This window comes from Schistocerca americana, chromosome 6, assembly GCF_021461395.2.
Source record: "Schistocerca americana isolate TAMUIC-IGC-003095 chromosome 6, iqSchAmer2.1, whole genome shotgun sequence".
Taxonomy (NCBI): domain Eukaryota; kingdom Metazoa; phylum Arthropoda; class Insecta; order Orthoptera; family Acrididae; genus Schistocerca; species Schistocerca americana.
Window position 1 is genome coordinate 228,833,205 of NC_060124.1, and position 19,643 is coordinate 228,852,847.

General features: G+C 39.1%; 1 protein-coding gene across 5 annotated transcripts in view; it reads right to left on the bottom strand.

The window, feature by feature from the left end:
• The window catches only part of LOC124619477 (embryonic polarity protein dorsal-like), a 99,374-nt gene that overhangs the window by 30,575 nt on the left and 49,156 nt on the right, over positions 1 to 19,643 (bottom strand). For 4 of the 5 annotated variants that reach the window (XM_047145889.1, XM_047145886.1, XM_047145887.1 and 1 more), the window contains 2 exons: positions 13,219 to 13,371; positions 7,830 to 8,152 (listed from right to left, as the gene is read on the bottom strand). In XM_047145889.1, coding sequence (XP_047001845.1) covers positions 7,830 to 8,152; positions 13,219 to 13,371 — 476 coding nt within the window. The remainder of the gene's footprint in view (positions 1 to 7,829; positions 8,153 to 13,218; positions 13,372 to 19,643) is intronic. The other variant, XM_047145885.1, reaches the window with a different exon arrangement.

Genomic DNA, 19,643 nt, shown 5'->3' on the forward strand with positions numbered 1-19,643 from the left:
ACCTGAGAACTTAAAGGTGGAGATTACTGACCAAACAGTGTGCAAGAGTTAATAACAGCAGAAAGCTAAGTATATTATAGATGTTAGAAGTATGCGGCAGAGAAAAATAGACAGGTGAGAAAATAAAAGATATGCAAAATTAAAAGGAATTGAACAGTTACTGAGCTGAGTTTGAAGAAATTAGTGTAAATTAAGGGCAGGTGGATGGCGAAAACCAACGACTTGTAATGCAAACTCCCACCTGTGGAGTTCTGAGAAACTGGTGTCGGGGGAAGAATCAAGGTAGCACCTGTGGTGAATCAGGCACTCAAGCCATGACTGTCATGTTGTAGAGCAAGCTCTGCAACAGGATATTGTGTGTTGGTGTCTATGTCCATTCATCCTGACAACTTGGTGGTAGTCATACCAATGTAGAAGGACAAACGGTGTTTGCATAACAGCTGGTGTACCACATGTGTTGTTTCACAGATGGCTCTTCCTTTGATAGTGTATGTTTTGCCATACGGACTCATGGTGAGGCTAACCTGTTAAAATTTTTGGGCGCTCTAAATACATTCTCCCAGTTAAATTTCACATGGTGCTATTCTGAGTCCGATGCCACTTTCCTTGATGCTGACCTCTTTCTCAACGAGGGTCAGCTACTCACTTCTGTTCACATTAAACCTACTAATAAACAACAGTGCTTTCATTTTGACAGTTGTCATCTTTCCATGTCAAATGCTCCCTCCCATACAGCATTGAAACTCAAGGCAAACATATTTGCTCACTCTTTACAATAATACACCACCATGCTCACCTTAGCCTTCACTGGACATAATTATCCTACCAGCTTAGTCCAAAAACAGATTTCCAGGGCCATCACGCCCAATCCTGGTATTACTGATTCCTCAAAAAATATATAGGACTATACCTCTTCCTGCTCTATCCTGCTCTTGAATGTATTAATCAGATACTTTACCAAGTCTAAGATTCCTAAACTCTTGCTCTGAAATGAGCTCCATTCTGACATTTTTCCCGCTGCAGCTAGAATGGCTTTTCATTCCCCCTCCCCCTTCCTCTCCATCTCCTGCTCAGACCCTATGCTCCTTCTGTGCCCATTTTCCTGCCCTGTGGCTCCTACCACTGTGACTGTCCTCACTGTAACACTTGCCCTGTGCACCCTACTACCAACATCTATACCAGCACCCGTAATTTTCAAAACACACACTATCAAACGGTGAGCCATCTGTGAAACGACATGTCGTATATCAGCTGTATGTAAACACTGTTTGGTCTTCTACATTTCTCTACAACATGACAGTCCTGATTTTGGTTCCTGTTTCACCACACATGCCATCTGAATTCTTCCCCCTGATCCCTGTTACTCTGAACCCTGCAGGTGGGAACTGGCGTTACAACACAGCCTCGATTCTCACCACTGCCTTGCCTTAATTTATGTTAATTTCTTTAGACTCAGCATTTCTTCTTCGTAACTATTACTTTCTTCACTCTCTTTTAGTTTTCTACATCTATTATTTTCTCACCTGTCTATACTTCCCCATGTCCTACCTCGAACATATTTAATGTACTAAGCTTTCCACACTTATTAACTCTAGCACTATGTTTCATCAATAATCTCTGTCTTGCTTATTACCCTATCTTCCACAGTCAAGCTCTCAGGTTTTCCAAGCTCACCCAGTGTGCAGTCCCCAATAATCAGTTTTTTCTTCTCATCCTATCTGTAAGTCTCCCCTGACCCAGCATTCTGGGAGAATTTTCCACAATTCCTCCCATTTCCTAAATCTTCCTGTCCTTTTCCTTCACCCCTCTTCCTTCCCCTTCACCACTTTTGCCAGAGGAAAAAGCCACTGGCTCTGAAAGCTTTCACATTTCCCTGACTTTTGTGTGTGTTTGCTCTTGCCATTGCTTGGTGTGTAAATTTTTTATCTATTCAGTTATGCTATACTCTGAGAGTGCAGTGTTAGGCTGTCTATTACCCACTGCATTTAACGGCTTTTAACTGGTTCCCTCCTCCATTTAAATTTCCGAATTACATATTTTTATGTTTTGCCATTTTTCAACACAGTTTCTGAAGAGTGTGCCCAGTGTTTCAAAACACTGGAATTGAAACACCTAACTGTTCCTCTGCCAAGCAAAGTGTTACTGCACATTTTCAAGGCTTGCTTGATAATCATCCATTTGTTCAGTAGTCAAATTTACGTAATTTACCATTACTGTAACATGTTGGAATACTACAGTAAAATTTCTGAGCTTGCCTATTTCATTATACAGGAGTTCAGCATGATGAGAGTAAAAGCAATTCCTTTACACACACACACACACACACACACACACACACACACACACACACACATTCCTGGAGAACTTCTGAACTTAATTTTATTATGAAGTGTACAATTGTACGATTTTGCTATAGCAATCACAATAAAACTTACAACGACAAAATTGACACACAAAACACAACAGAAATTCCAAGTTTGAGATTCATGTCCTTCACAACCTTACATAACCTTACATACCAGCACTGTCTCTATTGCTTGATCTCCTGCAATTTGTCAAATACGTGTCTCAATGAGTCTACATGTGTTACACTAGTAGTGTGTGACTTCTTGTGTTTTATGTAAACTTTGCTAACCAACTAACCATCCCTAAAATATGAGACACATTTCAAAAGCAACAACCAACAGGCTAGAAAATATCATGAAAGATGCTGATCAGAAATTTATTTCATCATTATTAAACTTTCTGTTTACTCTATTACACATTCAACAAATTCTCCTAGCACTTTTGGCTTGAGGAACAACCTTGTTTAATTTCTCTACTTAGAATTCAGACATGGGATTTCAGCCAGCCCAGATGAGAAGTATTCAATACTTCACCATCTACAAAATCCTGAAAAGTATATCATTTCTTGATGTATAGAATGTGGTGAAAACTTTCCATCATGAAGTTTAAAATCATCAGGGCAATGTATACAGCAGAGTGTGAACATGCAAATCAAAACTATTCCTGATATTAACTTTCCACATTCTTGAACTTGAATGTCATGTTTCAATTCCAAAAATGTACCTAACTCCATGAAATGCAATAAAGAGCACACTTTTTGATTGTAAAACAAAGTTGCTATGATGTTTTTTGTGAATCGTATGTCTGAACTTTTTCAACTTTGATGAAAGTGAATAACATTGCTGTTTTAACTGCTGTTTAGGCTACATACTAATATCAAAAGCCAAAGTGATTAAGAATGTAAAGCATTCAACTTCATAAGTTTCTCGAGTAAACAACAATCTATACCTTCCCAGTACAATACTGGGAAAGTGCAGTCAATGTAAACATTACAAAATTTTCATAACAATCTTATTTATTCTTTAGTAGTGTTAATCCAATAGAGGGGAAAAAAGGGAAGCAATTTGAAGAGGATCAAAAATTCTGTTTGTGAGGTCAGGTGATTTAAATGAAATATAGTTTTCAATGGAAGTCTCTGATAAATGTTATTTCCACCATTCTGCTTTCTTTAATCTCTCTCTCCATAATGAATCAGTGGGATGACACTGGACTCATATTCTGGAGGAAACCTGTGTTCCACTAGTCATCGAGATTTAGGTTTTCTCTCTTTCCTTAAATCTCTTAAAGCAAGTGCCAGGATGGTTCCTCTGATAAAAATGGCAAGTTTTTTTCCCTAATGTGAACTTGTGCTCAGTCTCTAATGATATTGTCCTCACTGGAGCATTTTTTCCTACAGTAATATCAGGCTCATTCAATAATAATGTCCCTCATTTATTTCTTTCAGGACGTATTTATTCAAAAGAAATAGAATTTGGCGACAATATTAGTCAACATTTCTTTTATATGCACTATTTTTCTATGTAATCTCCATCAAATTCTGTGGCCTTATATCAGTATTGTATAAAAATTTGTATTCGCTGTTGGCAAAAAGCTATTGTCCTACACTTGTAACAACATTTTCACTGCATGAAATACACTTTCATCATCTTAAAAGTGTGTGCCCTATAGAAAATCCTTAAGTGGCTCCAACAGATGAAAGTGTGAGGGTGTCAGACTTGTGCTCTAGGGTAGATGAGGCAATTCTGTCGAACCCAATTTGGCAATGTGTTCCTATGTGCACTGTCATGTTGGAGGAAAATATCTTTTCGATACTTGTTAGCATGAACACTTCGGAAATGGTTCTTTAGCTTGGTCAGTCTTCACATATCCCTCTGAATTAATAGTTGGTTCATTTGGAAACACATTCACAAGAATGACACCATCACAATCCCAAAAGACAGTCCTCTTGACTTCGCCAGCAGAGAGAGCTGTCTTGAATTTCTTATTTTTTAGTGATTGCAGGTGTTGCCACTCCAGTGACTGCCTTTTTGTTACCAGGTCAAAGTTACGCACCCAGGTTTTGCCACATGTAACAATCTGAGACAGAAAGGACTCTTCAATGGTCTGAACTGCTCCAACAGTTCAGATGAAATAGTTATTCTTTAAATCTTGTGGTCTGTTACAAATATTTGGGGGAACCACCTGCAGCACAACTTTGTCCAAGAGTCCCAATTACTTTTAATACAAGACAGCTGCAGAGCCAACTGTTGAACTGTGATGTGCTGGTCTGCTTGAATAATTGAATATGTGCAATTTTACCACATAACGAGACTGTGACAGGATGAACCAAATGTGGGCCATCATGGAGCTCAATTTTTACACTTCCCAACACTTTCAACCTTTTTTACCAATCACCCAACAGTGCTCTTATCAGTTGCAAACACTGCACACAAACATTTATGGATGTCACCAAAGTTTCTTCTTCCACAACCAAGAATTCAATCACAACATATTGCTTGTAATGAACGTCTTGCACTGACCCTATTTTGATGGTTTGTTACGGCTCTACGATCTGCTGGAATACTGGAATTGTTCGAACCTTTGCACACATGCAGGAGAAACATCAAATTTGATGTATCAAAAAGGACTTTTCCTATATAAATAGTATTGCCTGTAAAAAATATTTGGGGCAGTATTTTTTTTAATGACCCTTGTGCTTACTGTGTACCTTCATTCCACACTTTTTTTCCTCTGCTTTACTGTTACTTTAGTCTAAGTCTTCTCCTGTCTATTGCACTACTGCTAGTTGAATGGTTTACTGTCTATAGTGAAAAGTGTACTGGATATATACTCAACACAGCATTTCAGATGACGTACCCTTCTTTCAATAGGATTGGTCACTTTCCTCTTTCATCTCCTTTTTCTGAAAAGCCTCCTCTGCTTCACAAAGTTGAAGATACACTCATTTTCCTGCTTCTTAGTTCACTATCATTACAAATTTAGCAACTTTTGCGAGATGCTCTAAGGTGTATGTATTAACGAGAGAGATGGATTTATCATTATGTTTAGTATGTGAGTGACAACAGCCTCCACCATTTTCCTAACAATTACTTTTATTAGTACAAAAGATATAAATGCTAGTATTAGTAAATATTCTCTAGCTACTATGCATGCAATTTTATGAGAGGCAGCCAAATACGTGAGACTTTTGGAACTATTGCAATATTGTCAACCCCAATACATTGCAGCTGAGGACAGATGACAAAACATTAGGATTTACAAATTTTGTGTGCTTATAGATGCACTATTTCATTTTAAGGTAATTGTAATAATTGCATATTCAATGACAGTTACATACAAATGTGCTACAGACACTGAAAATGAGTTATACAATGAAAAACATATCATCATTTAACTTGTGAGCAAGCAACAAATGAAACTTTGTGAAGTTAGTACAGGATCCTGAATATTTTGTTAAATAACTCAAGGGATTCTCACTATGAGTGAAATTTGATTACAATTCTATTGTAACTGTTACTTTAACTTCCAACGATGTAGGAAAAGACAGAAGACTGCTACTTACGGTAAAGAAGTCATGTCAAGTTGGAGACAGGCAAAATTAAGACACACTCACATAATGCTTTTGGCCACAGCCTTTGTCAGTAAAACACACACACACACACACACACACACACACACACACACACACATACACACACACAAGAAAGCAAGCACACCTCACAAACACACAACCATCAACTCCAGCATCTTGGACTGGAATGCAACATCACGTGTGATGCAAGCAGCAATCTGGTGAGTGCAGGGAAGGGGAAGATATAGTAGTGTATGGATGGTGGATGGGGGGAGATACGAACACTGTCTGGTGGAGTGTGCAGGGACTAGACTGCCAATAGGTGCAGAGTCAGAAGTTGTGGGCCATGCACAAGATCCATAACAGCTACAAATATCTTGGTCTTGTCTAATTCAACATATTAAGTGACATTATTATGAAAAGTCAAACATAGTTGCTATTCATGATACAGCAGAGCTGCTGAGTCGCAGATAGGTGCAGCAAAAATAATGTCAAACAAACCTTATGGCCAAACAGGCCTTCAATAGAATTAGACGACACACACACACACACACACACACACACACACACACGACCACAGTCACTGTATGTCAAGGCCAGACTGGTCTGGCCTTGGCAGCCGAAGACTGTGATTGTGTGTGTGTGTTTTTTTTGTCTAATTCTGGCGAAGACCTGTCTGGGCGTGGGCTTTGTTTGGCAGACTTTTTGTTGTCCCTAAATGCAACTCAGCATCTCCACTATATGATGAGTAGCAACTATCCTTTTCATAATATTGTCTTTACTGCATTGTTCAACGCATTATCTGAAAGACCTGCTCCATGGCCATATATAAAGTGAAAACTATGTTTAAACTGGATGAAGAGTAAAAGATTTTACTGTACTGAGAAACTGCAGGGGTGTGTGACAAATACAAAGATTTTTTATGCTAGTAAACTAAAGACCAGCAACAGGCTATATTTATACAACCATAATTCAAGCATAGTATCTCTTTCATATTATTTTCTTGTATTTACTGTCATTCACCCAGTTATTTCGTTATTGGGTAACATCTATTGGGTGTAAAAATGCTGAAGTATGAGTGAAAACTGATATTTGATATGCATAATAGAGGAAAAAACCCAAAAACCAAAATGAAGAAAGACAGCTCTGTTAAGTGGACAAACATGTCAAATATCGGACAATAACAGACAACATTTGAAGTGCACAGAAGGTAACAAAATACCATAGATGGAAAGGAAATCATTACTCCAGAATATGAAAAAAAATTCATATGATACACAAAGTCAGAGGGAAGTAAATAGGAGCCAGTGATAAGAAGAAAAAGTAATGAAAGAGCAGTGAGGGGGCAAAAGGGATGGGAAAGAGGGTGTTAGGAAGCAAGATAGGATGCAGATAGGATGTAAATGGGCAACTGGGGTAAAAGGAAATGAACACAATTGTATGAGGAAGGTTCGTACAAGATGAAAAAATAGACAGGAAAAAAGGAAAGAAAAGAGAGATAAAAGAAGGCAGAGGGAAGTTTGAGATGGAGGTGTGTGCTTTGACTTTAATTCTCACTGGCACAATTATGAAACACTGGCACAGACAAAATAGGAAAAAGGATAGAAGTAATTGTTACTCCTGTTTCATTTCAAAGGATATCCTGTAAGAAAATACTTTCTGCTACTGTTTTGCACATATTTATAGGATATCATGTCAAAATAACTTACTCAGTTCAGTGTCTCTATCAGCAGTACGTCCCATGTTATAGCTTTTGATTCACGTCTACTTTCGATTTTTTGCCCATTTTTCCAAATTTGCAAACAAACTTTTCAAAACTATTTGGCTGACTCTCATATTGTTTTTGGAAATAAATACACAGTATAACAAAAAAAAAAAAAAAAAAATCTAGCTGCTAGGTAAAAATAGTTACAGCTTGTACTGGATGCTGCACAGTGTGTGCCTGAGATGGAAACTGTGCTGGCTGCAGCCTACCAGCTGCCAGTATTTCTTGTAATTTAGCTTCCATCTGATAGTTCTGCTGCTGCTGCTGCTGTTGCTGATGATGAGGGTGCTGGTGAGGTGGTGGTTGTTGAGGTTGCTGTTGCTGTGGCTGTGGGATAACATAGTCCATGGGTGATGGTGTCCGTCCTACACTATGTGCTGGACTTGCAGATGCAGACACAGCACCAACAAACATTGGTGATTGAGCACCAGCAAACATGTAAGGGGACGGTCCTGGTGTGGTCACCGTTTCTGAAATTGATGTACCTTGCATTAGATTTAGTAAATGTTATATGAATATTATGCAGATTTTGTAGCATTATTTGACATACATGTATATTTGATGAATTCTAGTCAGAGCAACTTGTGCATCAAAGATAGTTCATTTTTAAATTTGTTTTCCATAGCAGAACCTGTCTTTTTACTGTCATATAAAGAGGCCTGTAAAATATGAACTAGACCCTTTCTTCACCAAATTTACTTCCACATACAATACACAACAAACTCATGGTACTTTTCTACAAAGTTTATGGGAAAAAAGTTTACTGCTAGGCAGCTTCCTGATACCTTTCTAAAAATAGCCAACTGTGCATGAAATATTCAATAGCGCCTTCATTATACCTACGTAATCCATTTTTACCCTCCTAATGCCTCCTTCAATGCCAGAAATTTGTGGAAGTGATACGACATGAGACTATACGGAGCACGCAAGAACTGTAAAGCAAATTTCAGACTATTTACTGCTAGAGTGAATTGTTGTCCAATGTTCACAAAGCAGAAGCAGAACATCAACAATGAGATGCTGACATATGTCCTGCAACATATACAGTGTGTCCTACAAAGGGGTTTACACTGTTTGAACTTTAATAACAAAAACTGAATTTTTAAATGACTTAGATGGTCATGACATTACTGATGACATTTTACTACTGAAGATGTTCAAAATGTTTATCAGCAGCAATACAGTGTCTGCAAAACAGATTGAAGTACATGTCTTGTGATTACCAGTGGAATGGATTCACAAGCAGTAACAATAGTCTTTTTCACGTTGTCCAACATTGTTCATGGCTGTCTGGTGTAGATGTTGTTCTTCAGATTTCCCCACAGAAAGAAGTCAAACAGCATTAGATCGGGAGATCAAGATGGAAACTCAAGACTTCCTCATCTGCCTATTCACCTTTCAACAAATGTTTCATCCATGAATTGTCGCAAGTCACAATGATAATCTGATGGTGCACAATCATGCTGAAAAAAAACCAGTCTTCATCTCAGCACAGTTGGTGAACAGCTGGTGCAATTCATTCAGCAACATGGTAAAGAACTTTACACCTGTCACTGTTGAATAAAGGCCCCACAAGTTCTCTTGTGGACATACCACACCATACTGATAACCCAGGAAGATTAACAGCTCGTTCTTCCACATGGGGCTTATCTCTTGCCCAGTACACACAGTTATGGCACCTGATGGTTTCATTCAGTTTAAAGGTTACCTCATTGGACCAAAGAATGACTTCAGTCAACTGTTGATTATCACAAATCCATTTACAAATGCTGAGGTGTCTATCTGGATTGTCCTCATTCATCATGTGAAGCAACCTGGGAATGTAGGTACGGTGTCCAGACTAAGCACCTGCAACTCTCGCTTCCCGCGAAGCAGACAGGTACCCCGGAAACATAGACGCTTCCCAGATACCACCAGGAGGTGTCCACGGCGCCGCAAGAGGTCGCTACAGCCGCGGACCTCTTTCCTTCCGCTCGACACATGACTGCAAATAGAGCCAGCCATATCCATGCGCCAAACAGTATTTAGGCTGGTGCAGGAGCCTGGAGAGGCAGTTCACGCCGAGCAAGCCCACTGGTGTCATTGTAGGCGCTGCATCACCATCCACCGCTGCCAGCATACCGGAGCCATCCTCGCAGGGCCTCTACTCGTCCTCGGACTCAGGTGACGGCAACGTGGACTCCGCGCCGCTCTTCACGAGACACCCGGGGCTTGGTTTGGTCAAGTTGTATGGTTACTACAGACAGTTTATGTTTGGAAGAATTTCTGATTTAGTTATTGGTAGACTTGGAGGATCAGTCCTACGTCACGAATATTGTTTTGTAAATTTTGAAGAAAGACTTTAGTTTAAATAAAAACGCTATTACTCACACTGTGAGATTTTCCTATCCGTGGACGGCGGATATATTAGTAGGGTTTCCACTTTCTTTGCTTTAAAATGCAGAAATGCATTTTAATGCAAATGGTGAATATTTGATTTGCTTAGACGTGATTCACACACAGCTCGCAGTATGGTCTTCTTGGGATCTTGTGAAAGGCCACACTGTCCATTCTTTAGAACACACACACTCCCTTCCTTTCTTCCTTCCTTCCAAATCAAATTCGTTGCATAATTTCGTTACTGTTATACATGATGATGGCGCAGTATCGGACTCTGTCCACCATCGTCTCTGCACTTCTTTCATGTTTTCTTATTTTCAATAATCCTTTGCAATCCACTTTCTTTGCTTCAAGGACAAGTTTCCAGCTGTCTTATTATTTACATGTAGTTACTGGCACCATACAGTCGCAACTGGATCAGGTTGCCATTAATACCTCCTCAGTTATTAAAGTTCAAACAGTGTAAACCCGTTTGTGGTACATCCTGTGGTTTTCTGGTCATACACGCTGCAGCAGTATGTTACTGTTCTTAAGTAGTGATAACAATCAACAAATATTTTTGGGATGAATTTATCACTTTGCAGTGGAGTGTACATGTTTCAAAACTTCCTGGAAAATTACACTGCCTGACAAGAAAAGTGAAGCACCCACAAGGTGAGGAGGAAACAAAATGAAAGTTCATGGGTTGAGAGGGTATTCCATGTTACTTTGCTACTTACAAAATCGAGTCAAATTTGCAAAAAACTTATGGTGCCATTTACCAGTATGATGTTGCATCGTCTCTGATCTGGATTCATGCACTAATTCGGTTATAGAAGAGTGTATTAAAGCTACTATATCTTCTCCTGAGGAAAACTGGCCCACATCTGTCCTTAATATCCTGGATACTGGCGCTGAGATGGAGTTGATTTCTGAGCTGGCCCAACACCCCTATCGAAGACAGATTTGTAGTCTTGTGCTGGCCACACAAGTGTCTCAGCATCACGCAGACAGTATACAGAGATATGATGAAAAATGGCACAACAATACTGTCACACAAGAGAGAACACGAGGACACAGGCTGTCCGTGATGTACTGTTGCCATCCGAGTTCCCTCCATCACTACCAGCTGCAACCTGACATTATACCCAATCGCCCCCCAAGCCATGACAACACAAGTGACACTGCTTACCCTATCCCAAACATTGGAAGAATGGGACATTTTCCCACGTTGGCACAATACTCGCTGACGATGGTTGTCTGGTGCAGTGCAGAACCATGATAGTTCACTGAACACAACGTGACACCATTCATCAGCAGTCCATGCTTCCTGGTCACAGCACCACTCTAAACCCAGGCACTTCTGTTTTGACGTTGACACTAGCTAACACATGGAATGGCAGTTCCTTAGTCCAGCTGCTGCTAGTCTCCAACCAATGGTGTGGAATAACACAGAATGTTGCAGGAAATCTGTTACATGTACGTGGATGGCAGGTGCTTACGTGAAAAGCTTATAATGTTCTCAGTGCACAATACTGCAATGCTCCTATTTGGTGGTCAGACTGTGTCAACCAGAACCTTGGAGACAAGTATGCCTGTCCTTACATTCCCATTAAGGCCACTGCCACATCAGAATGCCTCATAAATCTGGATACTGCACACTTCGACCAACCGGCCAAATGGCGATCCACAAACAGGCCGCTTCCAAACACTGTCAGATGCTGATAACACTGTTTCACACAAGTATGCAGCATCTTCATGTCCTTCACAGTGATCATTCAACATCTCACTATTCACAGGCTTGGTAACAACACTGAACTCAAACAATGCTAATGCACTCTAATGGCCATTCTATCTGTTGCACAGAATTGTACCTCTAATCATTTACATACCCAATGATGTGTAAGTGTAAGTGTAAGAAGTTACACTGACACTGGACCAGGTTTTGTGGGTGTTTCACTTTTTTTGTCAGGCAGTGTAAACCTATGAACTGGCCTGAGACTTGAAGCTGTAACATTTCTTTGTCTGGCGAAAGCACTTGGCAACTGAGCCATTCCAGCACAAGACCAGATCTCACACCTTTACTTCTGCCAGCACTTAATCTCCCCTACCTTACAAACTTCTTAGAAGCACTTCACATATCAATTTAAGATCTACTACATTTTCGTGTAAGGACTGACATTATTTATGATCTTAGCCACAATGAAACATGCAGAGACCAGATAATTATACTGTGTAAAACAGTATTTCCCAATCTTCAGCAAACTGGAAGCTAACACAAAGCAAAATGACATGCTGTGATTGTTGTATTCAAACTTTGTCAATTACTTGAAGTAAATTGTTGCTAGAGGCCTAGTGCATCCATGACAACAGTCTTATTCTTTCATTAAGTGTTACGGTAACGCTGAAAGAAAATGTAAATATGGTAGAGTTATTGAATCATCTTAGGAGACCACATTTATTCCATTTACAAAGTGTCTCTAAGACAGTTTGAGGATCATAAGGATGAAATAACTTATCATCCCCTGTCCTCATATTTTTCTCAATCGTATTATCATATAACTTTGTTATGTACTCGAAGAACTGTTGCCAGTCATCCTCTTGCATTATCTGCTAAGAAAAGGAAAAACTCCTTTGCAATGAATTATAAAATAGCACTTATCAGAATTTATGTACGTGGATCCCAGGATGATTTAAACTGTTCTGGATGCCGAAGATGGGCATACATCATATCAGTTGTGTGTTGGTGATTATTTTTCCAACCCATGTTTCATAAACATACAGTAATGTAGCACCATTTTGTCACAACACGTGTGTTTTGGGATGGTATTAGGTACTTACCAGAGGATTTCAGTTCTGGTAAACTAAGACCAGCCTCACTATGAAGAGTTACATTTTTTAACAAATAAAATAAAAAAGTGGTACAAATGGCCAGTTTCAAAATGGATCACCTCTGTAGCCAGATCATTCTGCAGTGTAACAATAGAAATAAAATATGAAAAACAGGGGCAGTGCAGAAACTTGATGCAATCACAGAAGGGGTTCTTAAAATAAACAAGGCATTAATAAGTGAAATGAAGCACAATGCACTTAACAAACATTTAAGGTTCTTATTTTTTGCTGTGGTGAGAATAAAAAAATTGATAAAAGATCATCCAGCTGTTGAGTGCAAACACACCTACTGGTTCCCTCTTGATGGTTGGATGATGCAATACTGGCATTTGCATCTGGAGCTGGGGTGAAGGTTTCTGCTCAAGTCCTTGGGCAGTCGTTTGGATTGGTAATTGATGCACTGAGGACCCATACATTGCACTGCCAAATTGCTGGAGCACTGTAATAGTGTACCGCAAATTGCTCAAATCACAGTGGATCATAACAAGTTCATGGAAAACACAAAGATATTAAAACCAGATTTTAAAAATTAGGTATGTTAGTAAAATATATATTACACTTATAAATATACAAATACTAGTGCTGTAGAGTTTTGCTTCTGCATATTCTTTAAAAATTTTGTCTTCACCCAATGAGTAAACAACTGTGTACATCATTTACTTTCATGAAGTCATATTACAAACTATGAACAGTCCTGAGATAGACTGGATCGAGCTGAACTTGGAGATCTGCATTGTATTAATATTTATCCCTAAATATTTTGCTGGGAACTACTAGGAGCGACTTTGACTAGCCACTTTTGTGTATTAAGACAATTCAATTGCAGTCCTAAGTTCAAAACCTAGTGGCACTACACAATATTGGTTGGTGGATTTGAAGGCGGGGACAAAACGCCGAGGTCATCGGTCCCATCGAATTAGGGAAGGATTGAGAAGGAAATTGGCTGTGCCCTTTCAAATGAACCATCCCAGCATTTGCCTGAAGCTATTTAGGGAAATCACAGAAAACTTAAATCATGATGGTCAGACACGGGTTTGAACCATTGTCCTCCAGAATGTGAGTCCAGTATGCCTCCCTCGGTGGCACTACACAAGAACATATTTCATTTTGTGCAAATACTAGCATAAAAGAAGTGACTGAAAAAGAAGTTGTTAATTCTCACAGTGCAGAAGTTCAAAGTAATTTTTTCAAACTGTAGGTTAAGAAAAATGTCGCTGAAGTAAGTAATGAATGTCCGCCTCCATACCTGAGTGGTCAGTTTGGTGGAGTGCCATGCAGAGGACCCGTGTTCGATTCCCAGTACTGCTAGGGATTTTTTCTTGGTGGAAGGACTGGTACGATGTACACTCAGCCTTGTGAAGCCAACAAAGGAGCTACTCGACCAATCAGTATTGGTTACAGGGTCAAGAAACCCAACAATGACCAGGAGACCAGTATGATGACCACATGTTCCTAAATTTGAACTATCTGCAGTGAACAGTTTTAAGACTGTGGAGTTCAACAACAGTCAATAATGATTGAACATCTGTTACAACATTGTTCTCTTGGCCTGAATAGAAGTAACTACAGAATATTTATTAAATTTGTAGCTATTGAACATGTGCTTATACTGATACAACAATTGCAAGCACTTTGATAAACAGAAATAGTAAGTGCACGTTAAGACAATTATCAATGCCATGTTAATTACGCAGACAAGTAACATTATGTCTGTTATGTGCTGGACTGGGGTACAATGCCGGCTCAGGCATGTTTGTTAATAACCAAAATGCCTAGTTGCACACGCATTCGAATTACACTATGAACTATTAACATTCTCATACAGCTCAAAGGGTAAGCCTATTAAAGGTCTGAGGAAAACATGTTGTTGTTGTTGTTGTTGTTGTTGCTGTTGTTGTTGTTTTCATTCCAAAGACTGGTTTGATGCAGATCTTTGCACCAGTCTATCCTGTAAAACCCTCTTCATCTCCAAATAATTACTGTAACTTATTCTTTTGAAGCTGCTTACTGTATTCACCCCTCAGTCTCCCACTACAATTTTTAACCCCCACCCCCGACACTTCCCTCCAATACAAAATTGGCAATTCCTTGACATCTCAGAATGTGTCCTGTCAAAGATACCTTCTTTTAGTCAAGTTGTGTCACACAAGGGTATTCTAATTAAAAAAGGAATATGCTCACTAAATCACTGTGTTGGTCAAACCAACATTCAGATTTGAGAACAGTTTTTTTGTAGTGACATTCTTGAATAAATTCCCCGTCAGATTTGTCAGTCCCGAGCTTTCAATAACCTCCTCCGTCATCATCATCTGGAGTTATTTTAGTAGGGTGCCAGGTGCTTTAGTTGGCTGAATTATGTCATGGAAACATCATAGAGTCACGGGGCTTCCAAGGGTGACAATGGGTACACCTTTAGTGGTGCATGGGTATGGACTCTTCAGACTGTCAGCCAAACCAGCTACCATCTAATGAGATCAGCATCACTCCCAACATTCTTCAGTAACTTTCACAGACACTATCCCTGGTAGCATATGGAAGTTTCCTGACTATGGATGTATCCAGGACATAATTTGGCCAACTGAAGCACCTAACAGCCTATAGAAATATCTCCTAACGACAACTGACAAAGTTGTTGAAAGCTCAAGACTGATAAATCTGGCATGGCAACAACTGCATGAAGCATTTAAACCTTCAGGTTGAAAAAATAGATGGAAACATTCCACGCGGGACAAATATGTTTCCCTCTCCTTCCCTCTTTCCTGATGAGGCAACAGTTTGTTGCGAAAACTTGAATTTTGTGTGTATGTATGTGTCTGTTTGTGTTTCTATCGACCCGCCAGCACTTTCGTATGGTAAGTCACATCATCTTTGTGTGTGTGTGTATATATATATATATATATATATATATATATATATATATATATATAAAATAGGGGGAAACATTCCACGCGGGAAAAATATATTTAAAAACAAAGATGATGTGACTTACCATACGAAAGCGCTGGCAGGTCGATAGAAACACAAACTGACACATACATACACACAAAATTCAAGCTTTTGCAACAAACTGTTGCCTCATCAGGAAAGAGGGAAGGAGAGGGAAAGACGAAAGGAAGTGGGTTTTAAGGGAGAGGGTAAGGAGTCATTCCAATCCCGGGAGCGGAAAGACTTACCTTAGGGGGAAAAAAGAACGGGTACACACTCGCACACACACACATATCCATCCACACATATACAGACACAAGTGTGTGTGTGTGTGTGTGTGTGTGTGTGTGTGTGTGTGTGTGTGTGTGGGCGCGCGCACGAGAGAGAGAGAGAGAGAGAGAGAGAGTGTGTATATCTGTCTCTTTTTCCCCCCAAGGTAAGTCTTTCCGCTCCCGGGATTGGAATGACTCCTTATCCTCTCCCTTAAAACCCACGTCCTTTCGTCTTTCCCTCTCCTTCCCTCTTTCCTGATGAAGCAACTGTTGGTTGCGAAAGCTTGAATTTTGTGTGTATGTTTGTGTGTCTAACAACATGCCATCATCTTTGTTTTTAGATATATTTTTCCCACATGGAATGTTTCCCTCCATTATATATAGAGGGAAACATTCCACGTGGGAAAAATATATCTAAAAACAAAGATGATGTGACTTACCAAACAAAAGCGCTGGCACGTCAATACACACACAAACATACACACAAAATTCTAGCTTTCACAACCAACGGTTGCTTCGCCAGGAAAGAGGGAAGGAGAGGGAAAGACGAAAGGATGTGGGTTTTAAGGGAGAGGGTAAGGAGCCATTCCAATCCCGGGAGCGGAAAGACTTACCTTAGGGGGAAAAAAGGACAGGTATAGGTATACACTCGCGTGCACACACACACACACACACACACACACACACACACACACACATATCCATCCGCACATACACAGACACAAGCAAACATTTCTTTTCCCACGTGGAATGTTTCCCTCACACACACACAAAAGCGTTGGTATGTTGATAGACACACTAACACTAACAAACACATACATACACACAAAATTCAAGCTATCGCAACTACAAACACAAACGCACACACAAAATTCAAGCTTTCGCAACTAACAAACACAAACGCAAACACACACACAAAATTCAAGCTTTCACAAAAGCGAAAGCTAGAATTTTGTGTGTGTTTTTTTTTTTTTTGTTTGTTAGTGTCTCTATCAACATACCAATGCTTTCGTTTGGTAAGTTACATCATCTTTGTTTTTAGATATATTTTTCCCACGTGGAATGTTTCCATCTATTATATACATATATATACAGGGAGTGATAGTGATACAAATTTGTATTGTCTACTTAGGCAGAGCTGCAATCAACCTGAAGGTTTAAATGCTTCATGCAGTTGTTGCCACGCCAGATTTGTCAGTCTTGAGCTTTCAACAACTTTGTCAGTTGTCATTAGGAGATATTTCTATAGGCTGTTAGGTGCTTCAGTTGGCTAAATTATGTCCTGGATACATTACGTAGTCAGGAAACTTCCATATGCTACCAGGGATAGTGTCCATATATTTGGAACTGAATAACATTGGCTTTAAAATCTACTGAAGTTTTCATTCACACAGAAAGCTGCCTGAATCCATGGCTAATGATCTGTAGTACATAGCTCCTCTAGTGTTTGAGGGTTGACAAGGTTGTCAAGGTAGTGTGTGCTATTGCTCCATATTGCTGAAAATGTCCTCAGAGTCAATCATTTTCTGTGAGTTGATCCACATATGAATTAAACAGCTTATGGGCATACAGATTAGCATCAACAATTTTTCTAAAGAATCATGTCACAGTGTGGACATCAGACATTGTGCACCAGACACCAATCTCGAGATTATGCAACAGCTATTCAAAGTACGGTGGAGATTTTTTATGCATTTCTGAGAGTTCACACATACTGGCAGGCTTCATCTTAAGAAGTGAAAAACTGAGGATCCGAAAGAGCTGATTCCATTCCACTCGAAAACAGTCAGCAGAACTCAACATGTGAAAGTTCATCTGGATGATTTGACTCAAGCACAACAGCAGGTTTATACAGATACAGGTGCAGGTCCTTGTAGATATTGTTTCAACGTGACGAACTCTTGAGTCCCACTTGCACAGACAAGTGATATTGAGATTTCATTTGAGATTTTGTCAGACTTTGTAACAGGCTTTCCTTCACTAGAGCAATGTTTAATGGTGTTCGAACTCTCTTCAGACAGTTTAGTTTTCCTTGCTTCGGAGCCATTTTCTTGCCATTTTGCTATCGAGTTTAGCATTGAAAACAGTTCTGGAGGTTTCTCGAAAATACTTCCAGTCTTAAGTTCTTGTGCAAGCAACAAGTCGTCCACGAATTTTGCTTCACATAACACTCAAAAATGAATGCACACTGTTTTAATGTGTGCATGATTTTGAGTTTCATTCGACAGATCACTAAACATGTTTGCTACTGTCACTTACCTAACATCACACTGAAGTATTCGAGACACGAAGTTGTGCATTGTAGACATGTGACAGCAACCGATTCGTGCATCAAAATTACGATTTATAGTGTCTTCTGTGAAGGGCAATTCCGCTGATCATTACCGGGAATCAATTCTGCCTCTGTCCTATAACTATTTTCTGGGTTAGTTTTATTTTGGAATGGTTTTCTTTCTACCCCCATTCAAAATAACTTTTCTACACTTCATTTGTCTCATTAAAGCATCAATGTTCTGCAACAGATCACAACTTGGCATAGTGAAAATTTTCCTGAAGCATTAGGTTGCTATTTAACTAAGAAGAGGAAAATTTATTTTTCTGAAGCTCCTGTCTAAACAACTCATGTTTCACACATTCCAGACTCTCAAACATCACACAGCCAGTGGCAATGACAGTTGTAAAAGACAGAGATGAAAAACAAATCCCACTGACTGTCATCTACTGGTTTTCTTCGATGCCAATAACACTTTGTCCTTCCTCACTCTTGGGAAATCTCCAACCGGTATCTAAAACTGTATTAAATCAAACTTCATTTCCTCAACACAAAACCTCAGCCACTATTTTCTCTAGCATTCCTAAGGCAATGTCAATCTTGGACATTAACAATGCTCACTTTATTCATTGACTCTACTGTCCTCTATCTTGTTCATATCAGCTCCTTTTGGTCCGTTTTGTAATTTTTAATTTTGCTGTCTTTTCACTTATTACAGAATACTGTATAATCCTACTGGAAATCCAGGCTACCAGCTTAGTGCTCTCTGTGTGCTAGTTAATGGAACTATAATTTTAAGACAGTTAAATGTTTTGTTTTGCATATTAACTTTGGATAATGTAACATAAATCTTCATAGAATCTAACTAAAATTGTCACTTCATGAGATAAAGTATGACTACTGATCCAGTGAGTATCTTTTGTTCGTTGTCTTTTCATTACAGTTTAAGGGAACAGCATCAATTTCCAAATAGATTGTATGAAAATGTTACACACAGAAAACTACAATCTGACACATGATACAAACCATTTAACAACACAATATATAAACCAGAAATACGATCTGTATTATTAAATATGTTGAAAGACATGCAAACTCAAAATTAAAGATAAAGAAAGAGGAAAATGCTATCAGCACAATGAGTACTATAAAGCCTCATAAATGAAAATAGTGGCTAATTAAACATATAATTTTTAAAAAAACTACATAAAAATTCCACGACACTAATCACACGACATAAAT